The sequence below is a fragment of the Typopeltis vanoorti genome, chromosome 6 (genome assembly GCF_054136105.1).
Source record: "Typopeltis vanoorti isolate ZY-2024b chromosome 6, IOZ_Tvanoo_1.0, whole genome shotgun sequence".
NCBI classification, from domain to species: Eukaryota; Metazoa; Arthropoda; class Arachnida; order Uropygi; family Thelyphonidae; genus Typopeltis; species Typopeltis vanoorti.
The window spans coordinates 145,686,314-145,710,687 of record NC_143554.1 but is presented as its reverse complement, the minus strand read 5'-3'; the positions used below and the strand labels follow the sequence as shown (position 1 = coordinate 145,710,687).

General features: G+C 35.7%; 1 protein-coding gene across 2 annotated transcripts in view; it reads right to left on the bottom strand.

Moving 5' to 3' along the window:
- The window catches only part of LOC150106026 (BTB/POZ domain-containing protein 6-like), a 71,414-nt gene extending 47,040 nt beyond the window's left edge, over positions 1–24,374 (bottom strand). For both annotated transcript variants that reach the window (XM_090393759.1, XM_090393758.1), the window contains exons 1-2: positions 24,152–24,374; positions 15,839–16,082 (exon numbers count right to left, since the gene is read on the bottom strand). In XM_090393759.1, coding sequence (XP_090249885.1) covers positions 15,839–16,080 — 242 coding nt within the window. In that variant the 5' untranslated portion in view covers positions 16,081–16,082; positions 24,152–24,374. The remainder of the gene's footprint in view (positions 1–15,838; positions 16,083–24,151) is intronic.

The window sequence follows — 24,374 nt, the reverse complement described above, 5'->3', positions numbered from 1 at the left end:
TTCGCTATCATTCTTCTCACTTTTACTGTCATTCATCTTTCTTTGGTTCAGTACTTTCGTTCCAACATGCGTCCAACTTTCGCCATCAGTCATTCTTTTTTCGCTATCATTCATTCTTTCGATTTTTTTTACTTGCGATTTCTGCATCACGCCATTTCTACTTTCATTCGTTCTCTCAATTTCGTTTCTTTCCACCTCACTTTCGTCCCTTTTAACATCCGTTACGGTTGTCAAATCGCTCTTTTTCTTTTTTCCTGATTTTTTAACATTTTTTCGCCTGTCTTTCTCACCATCCTCTCTTTCAAACGTGCACTCGCGACACAATCAGTAGTAGCACTTTCTGTCATCAACTTCATATTCGCAATCATCAATTCCTCATTCAGGTCACATTTCGCACACACCCTTCTTCCATCCGCACTAAACATCCACAAATTATTTATGTAATCGAAGGAATACATATAACAGACCTCACACTTAACGAAACGACTGAAATCCAAATTAAAATCATGGAATGACAATGCCGCCGCCATTTTTTTTTTTTCTCTGCAGATTACTAGGTCTAATATTAACGATTTTGTATTTAGTTTAAGCAAGAAAAAAAAAACCCACACTAATAATATCGGTAGCGTACAACGTTTACAGTCGCTCTTACTTACACAATTATGCATATATACTTAATTATTCCTAGTAAAACTTATCTGAATCAGGAGCTCTTCAAAACACGTCCGTACCGCTTCACCAATATTTTCTTCAGCCTTCGTTCATTAATGGTTCCTTCATTCTTTCAGTGTCACCACCTGGATGATATACTCAAATTGCTCACTCAGTAATTCCACTATATCGACTGATTCAGTGACCTCCTTGCTATCGGCATTCCTTAAAATCATTCTGCCGTGTACAGTTTTTTTTTTTTTTTGCTTGCAGCATATTTAAAGAACTGTTTGGGATGCTCTTTAGCTTGCATAGCTAGTTTCCTTTCATAATCTACCTTTGCTTTTCTTACTACACTCATTACCCTTCTGGCCTGTGCTTTATACCATTTGTGTGCCTGCAGGTCACATTTCTCTTTAAATTCCCTCCAAATTGTTTCTTTTTTTGCAGCTCAAGCTTAATGGTGTTATTCATCCATTTAACCCCTACTTGTTTTACTATTCGGACCCTAGGTATATAATCAGCCATAACCTCCTGTAAATGCTCCTTGACCACTTCCCATGTTCTATCGACATCCAGCCCTTGCAGTTTTACATGCCATGGCACTGAACCAAGCAATCTCATAAAGGCAGAAGGATTTTTTTTTTTATCCTTGAAACTAGTTACTCATCCCACAAAGCAGGCAAACTGGCCAGAATTCACAAATTTACAGACAATGCAGACAGAGTTAACTACTTTCATAAACAGCAAGGAGGTTTCTAGAGGTAACTTGACTTTCTAGGAAGTCAAGTTACTTGACTATGACAAGCCACCAAGACTAACATGAAAGGGAAGATTTTTTTTATTTTATGTCTCCATCTATGGAAGGCTATAAATAATTTTTTTTTAAAAAATTCCTCTTATGTTTAATTTATTTTTACATATTTCGGAAGCCTGCTCCAGAGACCAAACATGGAACCTTTCCAAGCCACTTCAATAAAATTCTTCTCTCACCTAAAAACAATCACAAACATCCTTGACCAAGACAGGAATTGAATCTGCAGCCCATTAGTTTGATGGTAAGTACATTTACCACTCACAGCAAACCAGATGAAAAAAAAACTATGCAAAATAGCAGTGAATCAAAAATTAAAAAGAAAATGTATGAGTTTATTCTAAAAAACTAAAACACATTACACTATAATCTACCATTTATCTGACATTATGAAGCCAATCTGCAGTTCTGATAATTGAAGGATCAGATTACTGAAGTACAATTAAATGGTGCTATCTACTAGCCGTGAACCTCCACAGTTCAGTCGGTATAGATGAAGCCCATTGGTCAGTAAGACTTGAGTTCGATTCCTGTCTATAATCTGAGGAAACTTTATCTAGTCTCTTTCGACTAAAGGTGAGTTAGCCAGTATCACAGAGACATAGAGGGTTTTTCACCCGGAAAGTTTCGAGTTTTGGCCCCCAGAACAGGCAAACCAGATCTGTGAACACACACACACACACACACACACACGGATTTACAGTCATAAAATAAAATATATATACCTAATCCCTCGTTAGAAGTGCTCAGCCCCACTCCCCCAAAGGAATGGAAGAGAAAGGGGGAAACCCCAATAATAATAAATGAATTACAGAAAGTCAAGAGGCGTTTAAATGAACATGGGAGAAAAAGGCAGCAAAATAAGAAACAAAGCACGGAATCAGGTAAGTAATGTTGTTTGTAAAAAGAAGGTTGTTGTTTGGTTTAGCAACTATCATAAAATATGCTATTGATGAGTTGATTATAATTTGAGTTTTTCAAGAGCAAAAATTAAAAATATATCACAAGCAATTCAAAAACAGAAAAGAAAAGTAAACAAAATTGTAATTGTAGTAGGTACAAATGACTTAACTAGTGATAAGTTCAGTATGAGAGAGGATATAAAAAGGGTTGTTGAAAGAAGTGAGAGTGAAGAGCGACAAATTGAAAATAATAAGTATATTAACTCGATATGACAAAAATGAATTAAGAAGGAAGGCTATGATAGCAAATGATTTGATGCTGTGTAGAAGGAATGATGCGAGTAGGTTCAGGATGTTTGGAGTGAGTTTCAAGGAAGATTAAATTTGTATAAGAAGGATGGCCTATATCTGAATACATTTGGTATCAGGAGTCTTGAAAAACTAATAACTGGTATGAGACTTAACACAGAGTCAGGGAAACTAAATTACAATGGGAGGAATGGTGAGAATATGAGTGTAAGAGCAACAATGTTATATAACTATGCTAATGACAGGAATGGGCATTACAATGGAATTGATCATGAGGAGAGAATGTTTTCAACTTTGTATTTGTCCAGTTAAGACCCAAATATGTGCAATGCAGAGGCATAGCTAGGGGAGGGTGTGGTCCGCCCAGGGTGGCAATTTGAACCTATTTGAACTTTTGCAGTTAATTCTAAAATACAGTTTCCAGAACTCAGTTCCAAATATTGTAATACTACTGCAAATTTTCCTCACAACTGCTGTAAGTGTTGCTAGTTGTGAGAGGAGTTTTTCTAAATAAAATTGATTAAGAATTACCTACATTACTATGAAATAGACTTCGACAATGTCATCGATGATTTTGCTAACAGAAAAGCAAGAAAAATAACATTTTAGAATGTTGAAATTAAAGTTTTACTTCAAAAATAAACATTGTGTTTTAAGTATAAAGAGCTAATAAGCTTCATTTCGGCAATGAAAACATTACTTAAATTAAGGGGATATTAAATCCCACATAGTTTTAAAACCGAATAAGAAACTCAAAGACTGAAATCAGAGAGTTTCTTGCCGAATATAATAAACTATAAAGTATCGGCGACACTAGCGTTAGCCAATGCAAGTGATCCTAGTACGTAGTACAATACCAGGGCAACTCGTTGCAAAGGTGGGGAAAGTTCAGATCGCTATTCTTAGGTATTTTCCATAATGTAAAAACACATTTCCTAGGAAATGTATGCTGTTATTACATTATGGAGGGAGGTCACTACCCAGACTGGTTTCAGCCTTTTTTGAGGCTTCATCAGTGAGTAGCTTGACCTAAAACTACTCACTGATGAAGCCTCAAAAAAGGCTGAAACCGGTCTGGGTAGTGACCTCCCTCCATAATGTAATAACAGCATACATTTCCTAGGAAATGTGTTTTTACATTATGGAAAATACCTAAGAATAACGTTATGAACTTTCCCCACCTTTGCAACGAGTTGCCCTGGTATTGTACTAAGTACTAGAATCACTTGCATTGGCTAACGCTAGTGTCGCCGATACTTTATAGTTTACTATATTCGGCAAGAAATTCTCTGATTTCAATCTTTGAGTTTCTTATTCGGTTTTAAAACTATGTGGGATTTAATATCCCCTTAATTTAAGTAATATTGTGTTTTAATTTATTTCCCGATACACCGTTTTGACTTTTTGTAGTATTTTTGATGTGTATTGAGAGGGGTAGCAAACTCAGGGACCGCCTCAGACAGCAAATGCTCTGGCTACACCACTGGTGCAATGTTACATGTATAAGGCATTAAACAAGAATAGAGATCTTCAAGTTGTCTAACTATGTCATACACACTGCAAACAAGAATATAGAAAAGAACTTGCCTTGGTGATTATGATTGGACTTCATATTATAGACATTAGTAAAATCTGGTAATCATAATCAGACATGCTAACCAGTAATGGGTGTCAAGTGTACATTATTTTTAGGAAGGATAGACAGGATAGGGGAGGAGGGAGCATGCTGGTAATGATATCAGATGACATGAATCCAGTTATTGATTTGACCTATGATTGTAATACTAGTAACAATGTATCATGTGGCAGTGGATTTGAAGCCATCTCGTGAGACATGGAATTTAACAAGATCAATTACATAGTGGGGTGTTGTTACAGATCTGGTGGATTGGTTGCTAATGATGAAGAAATGCATCACCAAATAGAGACAATGGGGATGAAAACAGTATTCATAATAGGAGACTTGAATTATTATTATTATTACGGGCAACTCCAGGGAGTCATTAGACTCATCGAGGGAGGCCCCAAATCATATTCATCACAACTATTCGACATTCATACAGTATCTATCATACCTCGCCTCAAACTCATTCACTGTCACAGCGCATCCACCACAGACTCTGGGAGCACATTCCACTCATTCACCACTCTAAAAGTAAAGAACCCAGCTCTAACACCTTTACTAACCACACTTTTGCCCAGTTTCCATGGATGTCCCCTAGTCCTCCCACAACCAGCCCTGTTCTCAAATATATCTTCTGAATTAATTTTATAGAAACCCTTCAGTAATTTGAATGTTTCAATCATATCTACCCTCCTCCGCTTATCAACCAATTTTTGCAACCCACAAATCCTCAACCTGTTCTCATAAGGTTCATTACTTGTGACCAGAAGCGAGTGACCAAGATGATAGTCTTGGTCACTCGCTTCTGGATCCTCTCCACATCCTCCCCATCAATAAGAAACCTAGGTGACCAAATCTGGGCACAGTAGTCAAGATGGGGTCTTATCAAGGCTCGATACAGAGGAACAATAACCTGCTTGTCAACGTATTCTTCAGCAACCAAGTGATTTGATGAGCTGATTTGGCCATGTTTGCAATGTGCTCCCTAAACTTCAACTCTTTATCCACCAACACTCCTAAATCTCGTGCCTCATCAATTTCCTGGAGTACAGTTCCACCAATATAGTAAACTGCTGCTAATCTTTTCACCCCAAAATGTAAAACCTTACATTTTGCCACATTAAATTGATATCCATTCTCCTTAGCCCAGACCTCCAATCTATCCAAATCGTGTTGCAAAATTTTGACGTCATCTGCATTCACTATTGCCCTACCCAACTTTGCATCATCTGCAAACAAATGAACTGTTCCTCTCAGATCCTTTCCTATATTATTAATGAAACAAATTAAACAGCAGTGGTCCAAGAACAGATCCTTGTGGCACACCACTAGTCACAAGCTGTCTTGTGGACTCTACTCCTGAATAAACCACACTCTGATATCTCTCCGTCAACCACCCTCCTATCCATCTCACCAACCCTATATCCATCCCCATATGCTGCAATTTACTGATTAGAATTCCATGTGGTATCCTGTCAAAGGCCTTAGCAAGGTCCAGTAGAATCACTGTAAACCCATTACCCTTATCCAGTTCAGCCGTCACTGTGTTATAATACGTGAGCAAGTTACTGAGACATGACCTACCCTTCACAAAACCATGCTGTCCCCGATACAGTATCCCATTTTCTTCTATCCAATCTTGTATTTTCCTCTTGACTATTTTCTCCAAGACTCTGATAATGATTTCTGTTATGCTGATTGGCCGGTAATTTTCAACAGCAGCCTTGGAACTACCTTCATGCAGCGGAACTATTTTCCCCTCTTTCCACCCCCTTAGGACTGACCCAGACCCGAGGCTCAAATTAAACAAAATGGTCAAGGGCACTGACAATTCTTTAGCCACTTCACGTACGACAGGAGCTGGAATACCATCCAATCCCACAGATATATTGACATTGAGGTTCTGTAATAGACTAGTTACCTCTACTTCATTCATCACAATTCCAGTATAAACTGTTGGTTCTTCCATTCCTGCAAAGTCACCACCTGGATGATATACTTTTGCAAAGTGCTCGCTCAGCAATTCCACTATATCGACTGATTCGGTTACCTCCCTACCCTCAGCATTTTTTAACATCATTCTACCATGAACATTTTTCCTTTCACTTGCAACATATTGAAAAAACTGTTTGGGATTCTCTTTAGCCTGCATGGCCAATTTTCTTTTGTAATCCACTTTTGCTTTTCTTACCACCCTTGTTACCATCCTGGCCTGAGCTTTATACTGTTTCTGCACCTGCTGGTCACCTTTCTCCTTAAATTCCTTCCACAATTGTTTCTTTTTTTGCAGCTCAAGCTTAATAGTGTTATTCATCCATTTAACCCCTACTTGATTTATTATTCGGACTCTTGGTATACAGTCAACCATTGCCTCCTGCAAACAGTTCTTAACCACCTCCCATGCACTATCAACATCCAGCCCTTGCATTTTTACATGCCATGGCACTGAGCCAAGCACACCTAAGCCTGTCATACTTACCAGCCCGGTAATTCCACATGTACCCTGTCTTAATTGTAAATTCCACTCCTTTAGCCACCTCCCAAGTCATGACCTTATGGTCACTCTCACCAATTGGTGGCAACATAGTCATGTTCTTCACAGCCACATTCTCAGTTGCAATTACTAGGTCAAGCACTCTCTGCCCCCTGGTATTTTCCACTACATGCTGCCGCAGATAGTTGTCCGTTAATAACCGCATAAAATCCAATTCCTTTCTCCCATATGCCCTCTCCCTCTTTCCAGTCAACGTTACCATAATTGAAATCACCCATAATAATTACCCTCCTTCCACTCATTTCTTCTATTTGCCTATGCATACTATCCCCACCATCTATTCCATCACCAGGTCTATAGCAGCACAGCACCCAATTGTATATTTTGTTCTGCTAGATTCTATCTCACACCAAACAGCCTCAAATGTGCTCTTTTCTCTATCCTGCATTTAAACTTCTATACTCCTTGGCTGCAACTCATCAGCTATCATCAATAACACTCCTCCCCACTTTTTATTCACCCTGTCACTCCTGAACATGCTATACCCATCGCATTCAATTCCACTAGTTTTATCATCTTCTGTCAGCCATGTTTCACTAATATCAACAACCTGTGGCCTGGAAGTGCCAACCAAGGCCAACAACTCTTCCTTCTTGTTCCTAATACTCCTGGCATTAGTGTACATGAATTGCAGAAGCCCATTTGTCCCATCCCTACTTTGATGCCTTATACTAACTATCCCATTCTGATTTGTTGTCCTTCGTACTCGCTCGGGCATAATATACTCATTCATACACCCAACTGCCTCCCTAAAGTCTGCATATCTACCCCCCCTAATAAATCTAGTTTCCCTGAGTCTGTACATCCACTTCCACATCATTCATCAACACTTTTTCAAGCCTCCATACACCAACTCCATTCAAATGTAACCCATCCATCTTATATAAGTCCTTTCGCCCATCGAATTCATTCCACACATCCACAAATTCCACACCACTCTCCATGCATAACTCATGCATAAAGTCATTGGCAATTATGGCCCTCCTTCTAAACACTTCACTGTCATACCGCGGTAAAATACTCACCATCCTAAATCTCTCACTCTTCTCTTTTGCTACCTCAAGTAATTCCCTCACATCCTCTATCATTTCAATTTTGTCCTCTTTCAAATCATTAGTTCCTGCCACGATTATCATCTCTTTCACCCTCTGTTTTTGCACTCGAATAGATTCGCTGACGTCCTTTATGTTCGCGCCCGGCTGGTACGACTTCAAACTCTCAACTATCACACATCTTAATAGCGAATCCCCATACAGCACTTGCTCCTTCATTTTATTGACGTTTACGAACATTCTATTATTTTCATCACAGACTTTCGCTGGTTATTATTCAGTACGTTCAGCACACATTTTTCCCATACGCTCCAGTTGCCTTTTTGCTCTGTGTATCGCTCCATTCAAACGCGCAATTTCACTACTCTCATTTATCAGACCATTTTCATTATCAATCAAATCATCTATTCGTTCTGTATTTCGACCTTCATTTACACTTTCAACGACGCTCTCACACCTATCTGGCACTACCATGCAATTCTCTATCACACCGCCATTTTCTACATTATGACTATCGTTAATGATATCACTCTCGCCACCCGAAACACGCTCGAGATCATCATTATCCTTACACTTTCTGCACATATTAACTCCACTATCACCCTCTAACCAGACTCCCACCGCTCTTCGCAAAGCATACATCTCACAGACAGCACATTGCATAAATTCGTTTACATCAAAACTCTTAAACAAACATGGCGACCTGGCCGCTATTTTTTTCTTTATCGATGACATATGTAAGCTATCTTATCTTAAAAATAATAATTAAAATAACAGAAAACACACAAAAATTGCACAGACACACCAAGAAACAAAAAGCAAACAATACTACTTAAAATTCTAGTAAAATTGCCAATGTTAACACAAAATACTACTCATCTTTTCAGGAACTCTCGACAAGCCGACGATCTAATCAGTGCAACACCAAGAAGATGAAAAAATTATCCAAACATTGATTGGGTAGCAGTAAAATCTCATGAGAAGAATAAAATTGAATTTATTGACCTGTTGTGAGAAAACTTCAAGCAGCATGTGACAGAGGGAACTCAAGGTCAAAGAGTTAAATTTGATTGAAGTGTCAGAGAAGATTTAAGTTAAAGACTTAACTATTCTGCCTCCAGTTGGTGAAAACGGTACTCACTTGGGAAGTGACTAAGTTTATGAATGTTCCATTCAGAAAAGGTTACATGCTGAATTATAAAGCAGGAAATTATGGCCAATTGAGGAGTATATGAGTTCAGTGGAATGGTATCAGTTGCTGGATGGGAAGAATATCAACAGCACATGGAAAGCATTAAAAAAAATACTTAAATCAGGAATTATCAGAATTTGTTCTGAGAGTTTGAAGAATAAATAGGATAGGAGTCAAGTGGATGTGTAATCTTATTTAAGCAAGAGATTCATAAAAAAAACAGATGATGTGGAAAGAATACTGTGTGCATAAGGATGATATCCTTTATGAAAATTATAAGCACCAAGCACCACAACTGTTGTATAGAAAGCTAAGTCTCTTAGTAAAAAAAAAAAAAAAGAAACTAGCTCAGCAAGCTAAAGACGTCCCACAAGAATCCCATTGATATGCTGCAAGTAAAAAAATAATGAATATGAAAGAATAACTCTTCTGTATGCAGATGGAGTAACAGGTGACAGATGCAGAAGAGGTTGTTCAACTAATGAGCAGCCATTTTGTAAAAGTTTGTTGTATGCAATATTGAGTTCACTGCTATTTCTTCACTGAATGAAGAATCTCTGGTTCATGAAAAAGAGGTATTAGAGATGCTGCACAAACTGAATAAGAATTCAGCAATAGGGACTGATAGAATATCGGCATGGGTGTTAAAAGAGTGTTCAAATGAAGTAGCTATTCCTTTCCAACTAACAATCAATCAGTATCTCAGGAATGGTGGCGAAGATTTTGGAAAAATTGGTTAGGGCTTGCATTCGGAAATGGGTGGATAGTGCATCTCTACTTTGCAATGAACACTATAATTCATTAAGTGAAGGTCATGTTTTAGTAACTTGCTCACCTACTATAATAATGTTATCATTGAACTAGACAAGGGGAATGGATACACCATGATACTTTTGGATTTTGCTAAGGCTTTTGACAGAATACAGCATGGAAGACTGTTGCATAAATTGGAGAATATGGGATTGATTTATAAAATATTAGCATAGATAAGAGGATGGCTGACTGACAGATATCAAACAGTAGCATGTTAGTGTCTGCAAGATTTAATATATCAAGTTGTATACCACAAGGATCGGTCCTTGGTCCACTGTTATTCAATCTGTACATTAATGATATTGGGAAGGATTTGATGGGCGACATACAGCTATTTGGTAATAATGTAGTCAGGTAGGGTAATCAGGAATGCTGTAGCTGATATGCAGTACTTGCAGAATGATTTGAATAGGCTGCAATTGTGGGCATGGGAAAATGGATGTCAGTAAATGCAAAATCATGCACTTTGGCATGATTAGACATTGGATGGATATTGGTAGGATTATGCTAGAAGAAACTGATTAGGCTTGGAATCTTGGAGTTTTATTGGATAGAAAGTTGAAGTTCTGAAACAAAATTTCATATGTAATGATAAAGATGTCATTTTGCCTCTTTACAATGCTTTGATAAGGCCTCATTTGGACTATTGTGCACAGATCTAGTCTCCTGGTTTCAGTTGCGATTCTGATTCAGTGGAAAGAGTGCAAAGGAGAGTGTTAAAACTGATATTAGGATTGTGGAATACTGATTATCAGGGCAGGTTTTATCGCTAGGCAATTGCTTAAGGATGCTAAGACTTGTGTACATGTGCTTGTGTGAGTATGTCAAAAAATATATATATAAGAGACAATGTATTGGGACGCCTAAATTTTCTTTGCCTAGGGGCATCACATACTCTCGGACCGGCCCTGCTGATTATGAAGACAGATTGAGAATTGGTAGATGTCAAACACTAGCAAAGAAGAAAGAGGGCAATATGATTGAGACAGACTTTTTAAAGGGACATACAGGATATTAGTTGATGGAATTTCATTTTATGGAGGATGGGAAAATGACAACAGGGCCAAGGCCGTATTCATGGGTGTGCAAAATGTGTAATGGCACAGGGCCCTGCAAAGTGCAAAAAATTGAAAAAAAGAAAATCAATTAATTTTTTTTAAATTATTACATAAATGAATATTGTAATTATTATATTAAAAAATTGCTATATAGAAAAATATATGTATATAATTTTACAACCAACTATTGTTGTTATAGTAAGCAAAATAAGATCGTAGCGTTAGAGCGGTAGTATTTGAAACTACTCTAAGATATATATCAATATCGTACAACAGAGTGCTAAATAGAGAAAAGTGCATTTTAAAACAAGTGATTTTAATAATTATAAGGAGTCTTTTCATTTCAGTTTATGATTTTATGAACAAGTAAGTATATACACATACTGTCATTTTTTATTTTTTTTGTGACAATACTTGCAAAACATCTTAAACTGGTTTTAGGTTATCCGACATCAGAATTTTTCTTCAATGTCAGTTTTCAATCTATATTAGATTTATTTATTTTCTAATATTATCTATTGTAGATATATTTTATTTATCAGGTAAGTAATTTTGATTTAATTGATTAACTTATTTTATAATTAAATCTATCGTATTTAATTCTAGAGTATTTAATTCTAGTCGTGAGAGAGATTATTATGGAAGAAAATACTCAAGTGGGCATGAAAAACGAAAGCGAAAACAAGAAAAAGAAGCAGCTCGGAATGTCAAAGAAATTCACTGTTTAAATTTATGAAGTTGAACTCATATTTGTTCAGATATATCAGTGATAACAGGAGTTCTGAAATAACTACAAACAGTTCTTCGGCTTCAACATTAATAAATAATGAGAGTTCCGAAATACTCAAAGGAAGTGAAGAACATGATGCGTTTGGTCAAACAATGAGTATTGAAGATCCTAAAACTGAGACACCAGAGAAAGGTGAACTATTTACTATTGATGATCCAGCAACATGGCCCAAAATTTGAACAACGCAACACTAACACAAATTGTACAACGTGGTCCACCGTCTCCTCCAACTGAAAATGATTTCCAAAAGATGACAACAAGAGGTGTTTTTCCACAGCTCACTATGTTAGGACAATTGCAAATGGAGAGAAGCAAAACAGATGATGGCTTGTATATTCAAACTCTTCCAACTCTATTTTTTGTTTTTGTTGCAAATTATTTTCTTCTGATGATAATTTTTTTTTATCTAATAATGGCTTTTCTGACTGGCGACATGTAATTGAAAGATTAAAGTTGCACGAACGAAATCCAGTGTACACGAAAGGCATATATTCATGGCCACAAATGGAATGCAATTTAAAAAATCACAATACAATTGATCAGGCAAATCAAAATGTCATAAAATTTGAAGCAGAACGGTTAAGAAATGTTTTAAGACAAATAGTAGCAACAATTCTTTCTTTATCCGAACATAATTTAGCTTTTAGAGGTAATTTTGATACTTTGTACACAGCCCATAATGGTAATTTTTTTGGAATAGAATTAATTGCATAATTTGATCCACTTTTAAAAGATCATTTAATGCGATGTTCGGGGAAAAAAAATTATAGGTAAGAAACAAAATTCGTATCTGTCACCCATTGTGCAAAATGAATTAATTGTTGATATGGGAACCAAAATTCAACAAAATATTGTAAATATGATACGACAGGCAAAGTACTATTCAATAATTCTCAATTGTACTCCTAATGTTAGTCATCAGGAGCAAATTTCAGTAATTTTTAGATTTTTAATATATTTGAAGCAGATATTGAAGTTCATGAACACTTTTTGACGTTTTTAACAACCAATGACACTACTGGTAAAGGTACATATGAAAACATAAAATCACTTTTGAATGAATTAAATCTTAAATTGTCAGATTGTAGAGGGAAAGGGTATGATAACGGAGCGAATATGAGAGGAGTATATAAGGGAGTCTGTGTTTACATTTTAAATTAAAACAAAAAGGCATTTTATACTCCTTGCACCTGTCATAATTTAATTTTGATTTTAGGAGATGTCGCAAAATCATCAATTATAGCAACAAACTTTTTTAATGTTATACAAAAAATATATACATTATTTGCTGCCTCAACTTCACGTTGGGACATATTAAAGAAATTTGTTAAACAATTAACTCCAAAACCGTTATGTGATACAAGATGGGAATGTAGAATAGAATCAGTTAGAGCTGTACGTTTTCAAATTCCAGAATTTTTAAATGCACTAAAAGAATTATTTAAAACTGCATCAGATAATACTATCAAAGTAGAAATGGTTTCAATATATGAACAAATAGATTCATCTGAGTTTATACTAAGCCTTGTAATTTGGTATGAGCTTTTGTCAAAAGTTAATTTAGTAAGTATTACAAAATGCAAAAATTCCCATAGATGTAGCAACTAAGCATATTAAAGAGTTAGTGGAGTACTTTGAAGAGCAGAGAATATCAGGATTTGATAGCTGTTTTTTTGAGATTGCTAAAGAACTGTCAAATCTATTAGAAATAGAAATTAAATTTAAAGAAAGTCGAGTACGTCGAAGAAAAGTATTTTTTGATTATGAAACACCTGATGAATCACACATAGGTGATAACAAAGATAATTTTAGTATATATTTAATTTTTGTAAATTTAGGTACTGCTCTACAATCTGTCAAAAAAAATTTGAATTGGATGAAATTCACAAAAAATCATTTAGATTTCTTTATGATATGAAATTAATAAGAAAAATGAGAGAAAATGAATTAAAATTTTGCTGCAAACAGCTGTATTAAAAATTAAATACAAATATTGATGAAGCTGAATTTTATAATGAATTAATTATTTTTAGAAATATTGTTCCAGAAGATGTACCCATTAATATTTTAAAATTCATAATTGCAAATAATTTGTTGGATATTTATCCAAATATTACTACGACATTTAAAATATGATTGACCAGTCCAGTTACAGTCGCATCAGCAGAAAGGACATTTTCCAAATTAAAATTACTAAAAACCTATTCGCGATCTTCTATGTCTCAAGAACGTTTGTCGTTCCTGGCAATAATATTTATAGAGCATGAAATTGTGAAGAAATTTGAATTTTGACAGCGTTATGAATGATTTTATTGATAAGCGCATTACATTAAATAAAATTTAATATATTAAGATTTCTTTTAAATCTTATAAGTTGTTATACATATATTTCATTCTTTATAGTAAAAATTGGCATTTTTTTCATATTTTTATATTATTATTTATATTATTAAATAAATCATTGTTCTGCCATATTCATATGATAATGTGTACTTATATAATAAAATGATATCATGTACATACAAACACATTTATTTTTTAACTAATTTTTTTCCCTTTACTTAAATTGATGCCAGAGAGCATACTTGTTTATTTATGTGCATAAATATTTTTCATATTTGATTTAATTAATTAACAAGATATTCTTCCATTTAAAATTTCCATAAATGTTACTAACTTTCAGGGGTCCTGCTTTTCCATTTCGCACAAACACATTTATTTTTTAACTAATTTTTTTCCCTTTACTTAAATTGATGCCAAAGAGCATACTTGTTTATTTATGTGCATAAATATTTTTCATATTTGATTTAATTAATTAATTAACAAGATATTCTTCCATTTAAAATTTCCATAAATGTTACTAACTTTCAGGGGTCCTGCTTTTCCATTTCGCACAGTGCCCTGCAAAATGCAGAAACGGGCCTGAACAAGGCATCCTTCGAAGCTGAAAATGAATGCTGCTAAGAATGGGGTAAAGGTGTAGGAAGTTTTTCCACTTGGTTATACTATAAATTAAAGATGCCAAGAAATTACATTCTTGGTTTAATCCTTTATCCAAGTGTAAGCAAACAAAGTTTGTCCCTAAAGTATTTTCATGAAAGGGTAACTCATATATAGAATATGATACTTCACATCACTTGCCTTAGTATCCCATAATGCAAAGCGCATATCCTTACGGACATGTATAATGCTATGCATTATGGGAAAGGTCACTACCCAGACTGGTTTCGACCTTTATTGAGATCTCCATCAGTGGGAGTCATACCGAGAGGTGATACCTACATTGAAGTAATGCAGAAGTCATATTTCCATATACGAGTAGCCAAAAGGTGTCGCACCTTATTAAAATTCTCTGGTTTAGAGATAGTTGCTGGAAGTTTTTCCACTTGGTTATACTATAAATTAAAGATTCCAAGAAATTCCATTCTTGGTTTAATGCTTTATCCAAGCATAAGCAAACAAAGTTTTCAACTGAAGTGTTTTCAGGACAGGGCAACTCGTATATAGAAGCAAATGGCTTTGCATGACATAGCATTATACATGTCCATAAGTGTATGCGCTTTACATTATGGGACACTAAGGGCAAGTGATGTGAAGCCATTAGCTTCTATATACGAGTTGCCCTGTCCTGACAATACTTCAGGTGCAAACTTTGTTTGCTTACACTTGGATAAAGGATTAAACCAAGAATGTAATTTCTTGGCATCTTTAATTTATAATTTAAAGGGGGTAAAGGCTATATTTTCTCTCATAGGGTGGTGCATGATTGGAATGGATTGCCAATGGATGTTGTGTTTGCAGGCAGTGTGAATGAATTCAAGAATAAGTATGATAGCCGGTGAGTGCAGAATGTGGCTTCCCTTGATTTCCTGACTCCCTGGAGGTCTCTCTTTATAATAATGATAATAATAAAATACTAGATGACAGCTGACATTGAATAGTTGGTTAATAGAAGAATCGTTGATTTGAAAGTCAGATAAATGGCATAAACTGTACTTTCTAAAAAAAAAAAAACAGTATAATGTACTTTAGTGATACATTGCTAGGTAATGTCTGATAAAGATAAATACTAAGCATACTTGAGCACTGTGAGAAATGCTTCCTCTTTAATATCTGGAAGTTCAATTTCTTCTGCTTCTGGGAGACTTCCAAAAAACATTGTTTGAAATACAGAACTTCCCATTGCTAAGATCAGTTTGTGAGCTTGAACTTGGAATCTTTCACATCCAACATAGAATGTCACATCACATAGTTGCTTATTTTCCATCAGAGCCTTGGATCTCTCCAGCAATGTCTTTTTTCCCTTTTGCCAGTCATCCATTTCTGTAAAATAAGAGTTCAGTATAGCATACAATTACAGAAAGTACGAGTGACATTAGTAGGTCCTTAGTAATTTATGATTGGAACATATGAGACCATTTTGCCATTTTAATTTTTTTTTACATGTCCAACTTGAAGTTATACTAAGGAACATTCAAGAAAAATCTATAAATGATAACTGAGTAAGTATGAAATTAGCAAACTGATGTCATACGACATGGTTGTATCATTTATTGTGAATTCTGATAGTATGTCATTATAAATTTGACTAAAATCTAGAAGTGATGATTTTATTTAATTATGAATTTACTATTATTAGTATAAATTAATAAAAATATTCACATTGTGCTGTGCACATATACTAAAAGAGTTTACTGAGACTTTGTTATGGTTTAACAACTTCATGATTTGATATGGCTTCATATCAAACCTCATATATGAAGGTTTAAGGAGAAGTTGCATCTGCAGACAAAGAAGCTACACATAAGAAATCATAAGAAATAAAAACATTTATTGCAGAAGGTGGCTACACAGCCAAATAAATGTTCAATCTGGATGAGACCAGTCTCGTCTCTAACCATGAATGCACTAAGTTTCAAAACTAATAAAGAGATTACCTAACTCTGGTGGTTATGGTTGAAGATTTAAAGAACAATTGCATATTATAAAGCTTTGATTAAGAAATTAGTTTCTAGAGTTTAGTGCTGGAAGAACTTCATTTCTAAATTCTGGATAATACTTCCAGTTATCTGCAGTCCTTCAAATATGAGTCGCAATGTCACAGCACTGTGAGAACGGCTTCCTCTTTAATATCTGGAAGTTCAATTTCATGATGTTCAAATCATGATGGCCACCTAACATGCTTTACTCCTGCAGCCAGAACTAGTAGTAAAACTTCAAGCAGCTTTATGTGCATTTTATAATACTATAATCAGACAGATGAATAATTTAAATATTTCTGTAAGCAAATTTTGGAAGGTTCTTAATATTAAAGATGTCCTTTCATCAATAAAGTATATGGAGCAAAATTCTGTGGTCACGAAAGGTGTGTGTGGAAGAAACTTAATGGATTGGGAATAAAATTCACCTCTTGCCCATGATGATACTGATATACATTAATGCCCACAGTGAGATTCAAATCTGCAACCTGCTATCTGGAGACAAATGGAGGTCTGTCACTGCTTACTGCATGTTAGAATGGAACCTAGAGAGAATCTCAGTGACATTGAAAGGGGGGTGTGAATGTTGGAACCAGGCTGGTAGGTGCACTTGTGACCAGAATAGCTAAAATTGCATATTAGTACAGGAACAGTCTAAGTTTATGTTAGCATGGTAGTCAGCAGAACAAACGTCACTGAAATAGTGGACAGAGGCACTTACTGCAAGAGAGGGACGTTCAAGCATTCGTGTGCTGTACCACAAAAAATAAGTGGGCTACTGCTGAGCAATTGTGTGAAAAATTCAACCAGTCATGAGAAACTCATTTCAACAAAAACTCTGTACTGGGAACTACACAATTGGATATCACAGGAGTCATCAAAGTGCAGAAGACTTTGATGACTCCTGTGAATGAATGTCATGTCCAATAGCACAAAGATCACAGGCAGTGGAAGGATGTGATTAGTCCAATGAACCCACGTTCACATATTTTGCTGCAAACAAATACGTGTCTGACATCAGCTGAAGGAGCTTACCAGCCAGAGAGTTTGTTTCCAACCGTGAAAGATTTTGGTAGTTCTGTAATGGCCTGGGATGCACTGTCATGGCATGGTTTGGGTCCACTTGTTGTATTGGAAGGCAAAGTGGATGTTTCACATTATCTTTCAATTATAAGTGATCATCTCTTCATCCCATGTTGACACACTTTTCTCCTATGCAGCCAGCCAGGATAATTTGAATAGGATAATGCTCCCATTCATCAAGCAAATATGGCCACCCAGTGGTTTGTAGAACATGACAGTGAGATGTCCTGTCTGTCAAGGCCATCGCTAGACTTGAATGCTATAAAACATATATGGGACATTTTGGAGCGAGCTCTCAGGCAATGTTTCCCACAAGGCAAATTAATCCAGTTTCTGTCAGAGGAATGGTGCAAAATTCCTCCTCTTGAGTTCCAAGCGCTGATTCTCTCCCTCAAAGAATACAGGCTGTACTAGATGTGCACAGGTCAATGCCATATTAATCAAAACATGTTAGTGTTTCCATTTTTTTGTTCATTACCTGTATGTGTACCATCTAAGACATATTATGTTACGATTACATGATGTAAATAAGACACACATTATACATGCCTCTATTATTAGATTTAAAGTTTTGTAGGAATAAGTGAAACATGGTAGGAATTCTGATGGGAATAGAAATGGAAGGATCTGATGATTTTTCTGAGAATAGGAAGGACAACAGCAAAGGGATAGTGCTGCTAATAGCAGGGGAATTATGTCCACACAAGGTTGAGATACAAGAGGAAAACAGCGACAGTGGCAGAATGGTGTAAAGTGGAGGTTGATAGATTGAGATATTTAGTTGGGTGTTGCTAGATCCTGGAGAATGTTCAGGATCAAGACAATGAGATGTACAGACAACTGAGTACTTCACTTGCTTACTCAGTCATCTGTACAGAGTACAGATGACTGAGTAAGCAAGTGGAGGATGACTATGAGTGATTTTAATTACAGCAATATTGAGCAGAATGAAGAAATAGCATCACTGAATAAGCAGACCATGAGGTAGATGAAATTCTGACTATGAAGTATTCAGTCACATGGTAATGATGAGTCATCAATTTCTTAATGCTCTCTTTTTTTTTTTTCTCATTCTGTCTCCCCTTCCTGAATTTCTTCAACATTTTCTTTTCTATTCTCTGTTTTCTGACAATAAGGCATTCAGTCATGCTATAGCAACAACTAGTCACCAGGATTTTTCGATTACTTAATGTTTTCTTCTTCTTTCTGCATAAGTTTCAAACTGACACCACCATGCCTTCATTTCTTCTTTTCATTCCTTGAAGAGGGCAATCTGACATCATCCAGTGGCAGAATGCAAAGCAGACAAATAGCATGCCAAGCATGACTGTTAATGCTGTGATGCATATGTGTGCTGCTCCTTCCATACACTTCCACACTAAATCAGTCAACTGCCGAACTAGAAAGAGTTCAAAGTCCTGCAATCTCTCCAAAAATAATAATCACGAACACCAAGTTTTATGGACTATTTTAAATTCACAGGATGCATCTATTCTGCACAAATGCCATAAAATCCACTTACTAAATATCTCTCATACTGCCTCATTTCCTTGTGCTAAAATTTTTCTCCCTAACTTTAATTGAAATTTCTTTAACCTCTCTCCATATACAAAAATTCCAGTCCTGATAAACTTGGACACTTATCTCTGGACCTTCTCCAATGTTTCCATCAAAATGAAAACTAGATAACCAATTCTGAGTACAACAGTTGAAGTGTGATTGGGCCATTATACAATGCCATAACCACCACCCTAGCATCAGTGTACTTGTTATCACAGTAGCAATGCAATATGCAATTTTTGCAACACTTGCATTGTACCCTCTAAAGTGCCAACCATCATCCAAGATTTCTAATCTTATCTAATAATTTTAATCTACTTTCTGAACATGGTTCCATTAATACAGTACACAGCCTTATATCTGCACACTCCAAAATACACCTTTCCCTTATCATCATCATTGTATGGGCACCTCCATGGAGTCCAAAGACTCACTGCAGGAGACCCAAACAATCCACAGAATCTATCATACCTCTCTTGAACCAATGGTTTGCCAGAATCATAACTGATTCTGGCAACCCATTATACTCATTCACAATTCGCCAAGCAAAACATCTAGTTCTGACACCCCTACTAATCACACCTTTATTCAACTTCCAGGAATGACTCCTTGTTCTGGCCTTTCTAGCCAAGTACTGAAACATTTTCCCTTCATCAATCCTATAAAACCCTTTAACTTAAATGTTTGTATCATATCTGTTTCCCCCTCCCTCCCTCCTCTCAATCAACTTCTGCAATCCATATACCCTCAATATAACCTTATAAGGAACATTCCATATATCACTTGCCATCCTTGCCTCTGAATCTTCTCCACCACTTCCTCATCCCCAAGAAACCAAAATTGTTTAAATTGAAACTACATTCATTTGGCCAAGCTAAAATCTATTCCAAATCATCCTGAAGGGGAATGTCAACAGTGCTTATAATTCTCCACAACTTTGCATCATTAGCAAACAAATGAAGTCACCCAGTCAATCCACATAAAATATCTTAATAGGTTAAACATAAAGGTTACTTCCCTGTTTACCTTACCTTCTCATACCTGCTCATATCTACTGAAATTTTCTAAACAAAAAATTTGGCTGCAAAGCACTTTACTTTGTTGATCCTCTTCTACATGATGTGTCAATATAAAAAAAAAAAAGAGCACAATACTTCGTACTGGCAACACTAGCACCATGCCATCATTCCATCCTTTCTTTCAGTATTTTGGGTGCTTCAAAACTACCGTCCTTATTAGAGACTGAAGTGGCTGGAAAGTCACTTTTTGGTTTTGGTCAGATTGGTTTTCTAGAACACAGTTCACTGAACTTGCTCATGACATTAATATGTTGCATGATTTTGGGTAGAAATCTATCATCACTGACTTAAAAAAAAAAAGAAAAGATGCTTGACAAATTTTACCAAAAATTGTTCAAAACTAGGATGAAAGCAGCATATTTCTAATTAGGTCTTTACTGCATGTTTCAATATCAATATAAAAAAAAATCCATATCAGCATTTCAATTATTTATTATTAACATCAGTGTAAAAGAAATTCCCCACAGCATACTTCTGTTGGGCTCCTTAAAGTGCATTTTATGAGTATTCTGGAGCAACCCAAAAGGTTTTGAATAGTATTTTTTTTTTTTTTGCAATTCTTATCCACAAAAGGTTATAAGCCATACATTAGTATTAACCTATTCATTATTTACATGAGTAGGTAAGGATTTTATTGAATTATTTTTTTTACACAGTCTGGAAACCTCTAGAGACCAAACATGGAACTTTTTCAAGTCACTTCAGGCCTCCAATAAGTAGGTCATCTTTGGTCGGTTATGCATGGTTAAGCGACCAGTGGTGAAAACTGCCATCCGCAGGATTATGCCTGAAAGCTATAAGTCAGAATCCCGTCTAGCCACTGCAACGATAGGTTAGTTTTACCATACCACGCCGATGACAAGTCGTTGCGATAGTAATCCTGCTCATTCCGCAGGTTCGGACACTTAGTGTATGTGCTTGGTCAAGTGAGCAGTGGTGCTTATTGTAGTTATCTTCTGGGAAATATTTTATCATGAAGAATGCACACTAGATGCAATGGTTATCATCGGATCTCATCAGAGGTGTGCGGTAAAAAGTGTAAATTGACAACATGCACAAAATTAAATAACTATCAAGACTAATTTGTAAAACAATACATTTAATGTGGCCAAGTTTAAGGTGATGCACTTCAGAAGGATGAGATCACATGCTGTTTACTATATTGATGGAACTGAACTGCAGGAGGTTGATGATGCTAGGGATTTGGGAGTTATTGTGGACAGAGAACTTAAGTTTCGAGAGTATATTGCAAAGGTTCCCAAAACTTCACATCAAATTACATGGTTATTGAGGAACACACTGACAAGCAGGGATAAGGAAGTGATTGTCCCACTTTATAAAGCATTAATAAGCCCACATTTGGACTACCCAGATCTGGTCACCTGGATTTCTTGGTGATATGGAAATGGTTGAGAGGATTCAGAGGCGGGTCACGAAAATTGTTGCAGGCCTGTGGGATATCTCCTATGAGGATAGATTGAAGGTCTGTGGGCTTCAAAAACTAGTTGATAGACGTAGGAGAGGAGATATGATAGAGGCATATAAATTATTAAAAGGGTTTTATAGGATTGATACTGATAATCTTTTTAAGACCAGTGCAGGAAGGGAGAGAACGAGGGATCATCCCTGGAGATTGTGTAAGAGTGTGGTTAACAAGGGTGTTAGGACTAGATTTTTTTGCTTGGAGGGTTGTAAATGGGTGGAATGAGTTGCCAGAGGTGGTTGTGAATGCTTCATCTGTGAATGAGTTTAAGGGGAAGTATGATATACATTGTGTGAACAATGGTTAGTATGTCAATGTCGGGTCTCCCACGATGAGTCTTTTGACTCCATGGAGGCACCTTGTATAATAATAATAATAATAATAATAATAATAATAATACGAAGCTGCATAATTTTCTTAACGTCTTAAAAGTCAATTATACAGTTTAACAAATGCAAAAACATAAGTATTTTATTCATGATTATATTTTGTTAAAAATCTTTTTGGAAAATATCGACTTACTCTAAAATGTAACGAAAGCATTTATTGAAAAATATTCGTCAGTAACCATACAAAATTACCAAAACTCATTTTTACCTAATATGTGCAGTTCCAAGTGTACTGATGCAGCGAAGTGCATCGGTACATAGAATAGCAAAACAATGCTTTTCTTTCAAGCGCTCATTTGACATCAAAGTAACCCGTTCAGCACACAAAGTACAAAGAAGTGAAACTTATTGCTATACTATACAGCCATCCCTTGCTTAGTGCGGTTTCGCTTTACGCGGATGTGATTATTGCGACGAAATTAATCGAGGCAATCCCTTGATATACCAGGAAGTTTTGATTAATGAGCCTTTAACCCTGAGGAGCTCGCAGCTGTTCTGACAGATACAAGCAAAATGTTTAATATAAATATTCTTACAGAATTCATTGTATAGCTTGGAGGTCATGAGTAGCTGTGCATTCACGTTACGAGTGATATTCCGCAGTTTTTTGCTGTCAGTTTGGTTTAACATGTTATATAAAGGTTTGTGATATTTGACAGTAAACTGTATCTGAGAGATACCGCGACCTTTGATGTCAGTATAGTAGTTTAGTTGTTTTTTTTTTTATTCTTTGTTCAATAATTTTTAAATTGTAACAGAAAATAAATAAACCATCATGTATTACAATAGAGAGCCAAAGACTTATTTATCATACATGCCCTCTAGGAGAGGTGCTTTACATTTATGGAAAATACTAAGAAAGTGATCTGGAGCTTACTCCACATTTACTACGAGTTGCCCATAAGGTTATTTATGCTTGCATCCGCCGAAAACGTTTAGTTTCTATATATTCGGCACGAAATTCAAGTAGTTTCTCTATTCGGCTTTGAAATAAGCTTTATTTTATTTTAATTTTATGTTTTATTGCTTGTTTGCCGAAATCTGGAGAGTAATTTTGCTTGTTATCGTAGAATTTATACCGATAAGAAAAAAAACTAAAATTGCTCAACTTTTGGGCTTGATAACTTCTTTTGATAAAAAAAATTGCAGTAAATAATGTAGGTACAAGCATTTATTAAACATTTACTTTGCATTCATTTTTTATCTTTCCTAAAAGAGTGCCACATAAAACGAATTATTAATACAGTAATCGATCATGGACGAAATGTAATTTTCACCATTAATTATTAGATTTGATTAACGCGATTTTGATATACGCGGTAACATTGTGGGAATAATTAAACCGCGTTAATCGAGGGATACCTGTATATTTGTTGAAAGTGATAACGGAAGATATAGTGCCATCTAGTGAACGATATTTCAAGAACTATAGAGGTCATAATTTAGTTGTAATTACTAATGACAAACAGATAGACACTTCACACAGACAGCGAAATTTTGTAAGCACGAGGCTCGGCGCTATTGTATGAGGAAACAAATTAGTGGAACATATTAAAATAATCTACTTCAGATAAATAGAGTTTAGTTTAGCAAATGAGAGTGTGTATATTGTATATCCTTATATGTACGGTACGAAACTCTCTCCTTTTTACAGAAAAGAAAAACTTTAACTCGATAAACGGGTTTCTTTCCTTTTTTTCTTCTGATTTTCCCTAGCATAACATTTAGTGTTCGCCGTTGTCGCAGAGTTTTCTTCCGCCAGCAATGCATTAAATTATACGTAGGCCTGCGTTGCATGTTTCAAGAATGCAGTACTCACTTGACAACGTTACGAAGTGGCTTCCTATCTCGGTTTGAAGTAACTCTACACCTTAAAGATACTTTTATGTCTCCTTTATGCGAGACTAGATATTTTCTTTACCTTCCAGTTTCTAAATCATATCGTAAGCATCACTAGAGCAAAAAAAAAAAAATAAATAAAAATAACCACACAGCACTTGTTTCACACAAACGTCGTAAACACATTCACATTCCATCTTCTT